The following is an 8,331-nucleotide window of genomic DNA, read 5'->3' on the forward strand; positions in this document are numbered from 1 at the left end:
GGGAAATGGGAGGCGGGGAGGAGGCGGAAATTTTTTTTTTTTCAATAAAAAAATTATATTTAAAAAAAAAATACTGGCAAGTGAATCCAAGAATACATCAGAAACATCATCCACCATGATCAAGTCAGCTTCATCCCAGAGATTCAGGGATGGTTCAACATATGAAAATCTGTCAATGAAATCTATCGTATAAATAAACTTAAAAATAAAACCCACATGATCATCTCATTAAATGATGAAAAAGCCTTTGACAAAATACAACATCCCTTCATAATAAAGGTCTTGGAGAGAGCAGGGATACAAGGAACATACCTAAACATAATAAAGGCAATAAACAGCAGACCAACAGCCAACATCAAACTAAATGGAGAGAAATTCACAGATATCCCACTGAAATGAGGAACACGACAAGGTTGTCCACTTTCTCCATATGTATTCAATAGAGTGCTTGAGGTTCTAGCTAGAGGAACAAGACAATAAAAGGAGATCAAGGGGATACAAATAACAAAAGAAGTCAAACTCTCACTATTTGCTAATGCTATGATAGTTTACATAAGCGACCACAAAAATTCTACCAAGGAGCTTCTACAACTCATAAACACTTTCAGTAATATAGCAGGATAGAAGATTAAGCCCTCCTTTATAAAGATGATAAATGGGCTAAGAAAGAAATCAGGAAAACATCGCCCTTCACAATAGCCACAAATAGCATAAAATATTTTGGAGTAACTCTTACTAAACAAGTAGAAGACCTGTATGACAAGAACTTTAAATCTTTGAAAAAAGAAATTGAAGAAGACACCAAAAAAATGGAAAGATCTCCCATGCCTTGGGTAGGTGGAATTAACATAGTAAAAATGGCAATCTTACCAAAAGCAATCTACAGATTTAATGCAATACCCATCAAAATCTCAGCAAAATACTTCACAGACCTCAAAAGAATGGTACTCAACTTCATCTGGAAAAGTAAAAAACCCAAGATAGCCAAAACAATCCTGTACAATAAAGAAACTTCTGCAGGCATCACAATTCTTTGCTGTGGGAGTATGTTCTGCTCCTTTAGCCAACAGCCTTTAAGAGACCAGCCCACTTGGGCATGGTCTCTTATAGTTAAAAAATCCTGTTCTCTTGCTTCGGGCCTTTCTGGCTGCTAGCTAGACTCTGTTTCCTGTTTGCACTCAGAGGACTGTTGTTTAGAATGGTGATCTGTAAGTTTTTCCCCTTAAATAAATAACCCTTTTTATAATCAGTAATTCTGAACTGGTGTGGGATTGTTTTACAACATCAATTCCTGGCTTCAAACTCTACTACAGAGCTACAGTACTAAAAACAGCCTGGTATTGGCATAAAAACAGACAGGAGAACTGAATCAAGACTCAGATATTAATCCACACACCTATGAACACCTGATTTGTGACAAAGAAGCAAAAAATATGAAATGGAAAAAAGAAAGCATATTTAACAAATGGTGCTGGCATAACTGGATATCAACATGTAGAAGAATGAAAATAGATCCATATCTATCACCATGCACAAAACTCATGTCCAAATGGATCAAAGACCTAAAAATAAAGCCAACCATACTGAATCTCATAGAAGAGAAACTGGGAATTACACTTGAACATATTGACACAGGAGACCATTTCCGAAATATACCCCAGCAGCACAAACACTGAGAGAAACAATTAATAAATGGGACTCCTGGAACTGAAAAGCTCTGTAAAGCAAAGGACACAGTCAACAAGACAAACAACAGCCTACAGAATGGGAAAAGATCTTTACCAACCCCACATCAGACAGAGGACTGATCTCCAAAATATATAAAGAATACAATAAACTGGTCATCAAAAGAACAAATAACCCAATTAAAAAATGGAGTACAGACCTAAACAGAGAATTCTCAAGAGGAATTTAAAATGGTTGAAAGACACTTAAGAAAATGCTCAACATCCTTAGTCATCAGAGAAATGCAAATCAAAACAACTCTTGAGATTCCATCTTATACCTGTAAGAATGGCCAAGATCAAAAACACTGATGACAACTTATGCTGGAGAGGTTGTGGGGTAAAGGGAACACTCCTGCATTGCTGATGGGAGTGCAAAGTGCTATAGCCCCTTTGGATATCAGTATGGTGATTTCTCAGAAAATTAGGAAACAACCTTAATACCACTTCTGGGTATATTTCCAAAGGATGTTCAATTGTACCATAAGGACATATGTTCAACTATGTTCACAGCAGCATTGTTTGTCATAGCCAGAACCTGGAAACAACCTAAATGCCCCTCAACCGAAGAATGGATAAGGAAATGTGGTACATTTACATAATGGAGTACTATACAGCAGAAAAAATGACATCTTGAAATTTGCAAGCAAATGGATGGATCTTGAAAACATATTAAGTGAGGTAACCCAGACCCAGAAAGAAAATATCATATGTACTCACTCATAAGTGGCTTTCAAACATAAAGCAAAGAAAACCAGCTTACAATTCACAACCCCAGAGAACCTAGACAACAATGAGGATCCTAAGAGAGAGACATACATGGGTCTAGTCTACATGCAAAGTAGAAAAAGACAAGATCTCCTGGGTAAATTGGGAGCAGGGGGACCATGGGAAAGGGCTAACGGGGAGGGGAGATAAAGGAAGGGTACTGGGGAAAAATATATAGCTCAATAAAACCAATAAAAAAATTAAAAAGATAATCAATAAAGAACAGCATAAATGAATAAAAATTTGAATAGATAATTCACCAAGGACTATATACAGAATGATATGTGAATACAAGACACTTAGGAAATAGAAATGAAAACGACAAGGAACCATCAGTATATAACCCACTAGAATGACTAGGTTATAAAATGAAAATTCTTGCCAATATAAACCAAAAAAATACTTATAGGTTGTCCCAGAAAATGGGAACTTTTTCAGACATTTTGAAAAGCAGTGGGGGAGCTTCTTGCAAAGGTAAACAAGAATCTATTATACGACCTACAGTCTCATTTTTAGGTATCCAACACCAAATAAAAAACATCCACAAAGGCTCCATTCTAATATTACAGCACCTTTAGTAAAAATACAAAGTAGAATAACCCAAATGTCCACATCAACTGGTAAATGAATAAACAAACCATGACATATCCATACAACAAAATACTACTCAGAGAAAGAAAAAGTAAAACGCAGACCTACATTCAACAGTACAGGTGAATTTCAAAGCACTGCATTAAGTAAAATAAACTAGACACAGAAAGCACGATTCCACTTACAAGCCACTTAAGAAAAATGAGCAGTGGTTACTGGTGCACTAGGGTAACAAGAATGTTAGGTATATGACTATAGTATCATTATAGTACACACTTGCCAAAATTTGCACAATTGTTCAGTTTAAACTGATCATCTTTCTATTACTTATATTTATTTGTGTGTGTGAGGAGGGGCATGTTCATGTCACAGCATACTCATGTGAAAGTGCTAGTAATGAGAACACAGTCCACAGTCACAAAAGTACAAGTTTTATGATTCTGTATAAGTATGTCCACGAGATGTGCTGTGAATCCACCCTCATTACACAGGCCGCGGACGTCCTACCTTCCCTGAGGACGGAGGAGAGGGACTAGCACAAGGACTTGGGTAACTACTGCTGTCTGTAGATTTCACAGACGATTGATCTGATCGGTCATCAGTGCTCCGTTTAGGATGTAAAATTCCTCTGTCTTTGTACTTCTGAGGTGGATGTAAGGCTGGAGATGGAGATTTCATCAGTACTCTTGAGTGAGAAGAAGCACAGGTCAGTTATACATGAGTTTATAGTACAGGGAATGCTATTTCAATCCAAAATCCCAATGACATAAAATGTATGTAGTACTTTAAGGGAATTTCATTTTTCTATTTACATTACTAAAAAATAAAGAATGAACTAGAATGGGCTAGGAGTGTAACTTAATGATATAAAACTTACCTAGCATACCTAAAGTCTTGAGTTTGATCTCCAGCACCCCAATGAATAAATAAATATGTAAACAAATATATATATATACATGAAACAGTTAAGGGATGGGAAGATGGCCCAGTTGGTAAAGTGCTTGTTGCATGTTGAGATTTGAATGCAAAATGTCCCCATAGGCTCTTCTGTTTGACCACTGGTACCCAGCTGTTCAGGAAGGTTATGGATACTTTAACAGCTAAGCCTTGCTAGAAGAAGTAAGCCACTGAAGACAAGATGCTCTGAGGCTTTATAGCTTCACTACACTTCTTGTTCTTTAACAAAATATGACCAGCCAACTTCCTGTTCCTACATCCATGCCTGCCATGCCTTTCCTCCCTGTCGTCATGTCTTTCCCACTATGGGTTCTATCCATCATGGAAATGGAAGTAAAAATAAACCCTCTCTCCTCTAAGTTGTCTTTGTCAAGTATTTGTGTCAGAGCAACACAAAAGAAACTAATCTACCATGCAATCATAAGGACCTGAACTCAATCCCCAGTACCAAAATAAAAAGCTGGTGTGTGTAATCTCAGAACTAGGGTACCAAAGAGGGGCAAATCCCTTGATCCTGCTCTCCAGCTAGAGAAAGAAGTTAGGTCTACGTTCACTGAGAGCCCTTGTCACAAAAGTGAAGGCGGAAAGCTACTAAGGAAGATCGCCAATATCAATTAGTGAAATTGACACACAAATACACATTTGTGTGTGCACAAACACCCCCCCCACACACACATACTCCAAAACAACAACAAAACAACCACAGACTATAGGATACATTTAAAAAATGGGGTAAAACCACATTTTGAAAAATCAGAAACAGTATTGTGTAAAATAGACTTAAAAATGACAGAGACTAAAATCTATATACAAGAACAACACTAAATGAGCATACAACCCTGTGCATGACACTGAACTTTATTTGTTAAATTAAAACGTTATCTTAATAAACTCTAAGATTCTTCTAAAATTCTACACATACCACGTTATTTTTTTTTAATTTTTAAAAACTGTACAGTATGTACTGTGGTACAATCAGACAATATATTCTGGTTTCAGTGTAAAGTTTCTAATACCATCTAAAAATACTTCTGCTAAAACAAGGGATATAATCAAACCTTGAAGCTAACCACTAATTTACAAAGAATAAACAGAGTATAAGATTTAATGATGCTGGCTAAAATCAGACATTTCACAGTAATACTGACCTAATTTCCTTCCAAAAGGTAAGAGGAAACACTCCATATGGCAATATATTAAAGAAGCTTAACATTCTACCTAGTACAAACCCTGGATTCAGATGAATATACAACTTACAGTAAGTGGGAAAATTGCAGTTTTGCAGGAATGAAGAAAATAATACCTGCTTTCTTCACTGCTGTTGCCCACACATCGAATAGGCACTCAGTGCATCACTGAATAGGGAGCATGTTCTTCTGTAGCATTCTGTAGGAATGCTAGCTAGAGGTACTGACAGTACATAGTGATACACAAAACCTGATCCTTAAAGAGTAATGCCAGCATGTCCTATTCAGCATGTCTAGGAAAAAATGTCATTTGACATGTGTCCACTAAAATGGATCACTTTAGAATTTATTATCTTTATAAGAGACCTTAAATTTATGAATTTTGGATATGTAACATTTTCAATTTTTTCTTGAAAGAATGACCTGACCTTACTAAATAATTCACACTCCCTTAGTACTTACAAGAGATATTTTAAAGTAATAAACTCCATTTTATTGTGATGTTTTACATACACTACATTATGTGTGACTATGAAGTAGTATAAAGAGTTCATTGTCCTAGAGAAAACATACCCATCTAAATAAAATGCCATACTCACCTTTCTGCAGTAGTGGATCCATCAGCAAACTCGGTGTCAGCTGAACTTTTCCTACTGTTATTGGATCTCCAAGAGGAAGCCAAAGGAAGTTCTTCTGAAGACATGGGTCTTGGCCTCTGGCCAATTCCAGACGGTTGCTGTAAACCTGCAGACTGTTCTTCAGTGCTTAAAACAGCTATAATTGCTCGTATAGTAGCTTCATCGACTTGAGACCAAGGTTTAGATGGAGCTCTCATTCGCCGTAAAAACAAGCTATGCCATTTCTGTCTGAGCTGCAGCAATAAACTGGCAGCCTGTAATCAAAACGTCCTCAGTTCAAATACAAGCAAAATGTGTATCATATATGTAAAGAAGGTTCTTTACATTAGTTATGGTCTGTAACTGTTTGTATAAGGAACTCTCTTATATGCAATATAATTTTCCATTCCTTTCATTCATTCTGTTACATACAAGAAATTTTTAGCCATCATATTCTAGGCACTATAGACACAGACGGAAACAAATAGCTTTAAAAAGGCGACAGTAAACACTGCAGGTGACAGTGTGTGGTTAATATTGGAAAAGCAGCAGTAAAGTAAATAAGGGAAAAATGACTTAGACTATTCATATAATGCTTTAGCATCTACAGAGCACCAACTGATGATGGCCAGCATGCAAATGGATGCATAAGAAGGCCTAATCTAGAAATAGACTTGAGAGACACAGTGCCATCAGTTTTAAATCTAACGAGAAACAAAGTTAGCAGGAGACGTGCAGAGTGAAAGTGAAGAAAAGGAAAGGCACTCTGAAGGTGAAACTTTAGTTAAGGTACAAGTACCTAAAATTTAAAGCAAAGCACACATGTAAAAAGAAATGATTACAAAGAAGAAGAATGAAAAAGGATTGACTTTATTTAAGACAAAGAATTTGGAGCAGGATTCAGGAGGGAATGGAGAGGAGCAGAATTAGGAAGGAGAGGCGATACACAATAGTGCCAAGTAGGAGAGCAGGTTATCAAAGACAGACTGGCATATAACATGGAAATGCAGTTTCAGTGAAGCAAAGGATGGAAGTGAATGGGAACTAGACTGCAGTATGCTCATGTGATACATACATGAATAAATGGAGTGATGATTAACAGAGAGCTAGCCAGTGCTGACCACTGGCAGCTCAGCTGCGCCCCTAGATGGACAGAGAATGATTATAAAAAACAGACCGGAATAATAAAAAACTATGTCAAAGAAATCTTAAAATTAAAAAACAAAAATTTATCTCTCCCAATTCAGTTATGAAAACAAAATGAACTCATTTCTCCAAGAAATGGCAAAAATAAATGGTGCCCTGTAACTCAATACTCAATAGTTTACATACCCAGAAATACTAAAATATTACTACTGTGGCTTAGATGGTTTTGGTCCCTCTCAAAATTTAATGTGAAAACTTTGTAATCAATGCAACAGTACTGGGAGATGTGATCTTCAGAAAATGACAATGGTCAGTTAGATATCCTTCTAAAAGGTGTCTTATGCCCTTCAGCTTCCCATCACACATGGACACACCATTCTTCCCTGCTGAGGACATAGGGTTTAAGCTGTCATCTGGTTAAACATAGTAATCTGCACCAGCACCCTGATCTTAGACTGAGGACTTTCTGATTTTCAAAAATTATTCAGCCCACAGAACTGTGTTATAGCAGCACAAACAGAGCAAGACAATAGTCACACATAAATGCAGGGCTGCATCTATGTTGGTTTAGTCCTCTGACAGAAGAAAAACCCAGCATGGCAGAGAATGCATGTAAGCTCTACGAAAACTGAAAATCAAGCCACAAGTATTTTCTACCACTATGGGATCAATATTAAAGATAAAAATTTTAACATGCTACTTCAATTAATATTAATTAGAAAAAAATATATGTCCTATTAAAAAGCAACTTACCTCTGGCTCTAATTTGAAATGAAGCCACTCATCAAGTTTCAAAGCAGCCAGATTAGCAGTGGTTCTGTCCTCCATTTCACTGTCACTACTATCATTGGGAATGCCATCCGCTGTCACCACACACATGGAAAAAATCAATCACTTTACTTTCTCACAAAACAGCAAAACAAAAATTCTTATGTACTCATTTAGTATTTCATTAACAGACACCGAATTTATTGATAAATAAAAATACTAAATGAGTGTCCAGTGTAAATGTAATAGTTACATTAAAGAAGATAAAAGAATATACACAAAACTTACATAAAGATTCCAAATTTAATAGGCATTTTTAAGCAAAAAATATTTGTATAAAGATGAGAATATCAGTTACTTTTCAAATATTATCTTTATTTATATGATCACTTAAAAAGAAACCAACAAAGCCAGGTGGTGGTGGTGCATGCCTTTAATCCTAGCACTAGGGAGGCAGAGGCAGGTAGATCTCTGTGAGTTCAAGGCCAGCCTGGTCTATGAGAGCTAATTCCAGGACAGGTTCCAAAGCTACAGAGAAACCCTGTCTTGAAAAACCCTCAAAAAAAAAAAAAA

At 36.4% G+C, this 8,331-nt stretch overlaps 1 protein-coding gene across 2 annotated transcripts in view; it reads right to left on the bottom strand.

Moving 5' to 3' along the window:
• Window positions 1–8,331, bottom strand: part of Ythdc2 (YTH N6-methyladenosine RNA binding protein C2) — a 57,558-nt gene that overhangs the window by 8,479 nt on the left and 40,748 nt on the right. For both annotated transcript variants that reach the window (XM_050149259.1, XM_050149260.1), the window contains 3 exons: window positions 7,744–7,853; window positions 5,827–6,119; window positions 3,591–3,768 (listed from right to left, as the gene is read on the bottom strand). In XM_050149259.1, the coding sequence (XP_050005216.1) occupies window positions 3,591–3,768; window positions 5,827–6,119; window positions 7,744–7,853 (581 nt within the window). The remainder of the gene's footprint in view (window positions 1–3,590; window positions 3,769–5,826; window positions 6,120–7,743; window positions 7,854–8,331) is intronic.

This window comes from Alexandromys fortis, unplaced genomic scaffold (assembly GCF_014885135.2).
Source record: "Alexandromys fortis isolate MF-2015 unplaced genomic scaffold, M_Fortis_MF-2015_v1.1 scaffold_60, whole genome shotgun sequence".
Classification (NCBI taxonomy): Eukaryota; Metazoa; Chordata; class Mammalia; order Rodentia; family Cricetidae; genus Alexandromys; species Alexandromys fortis.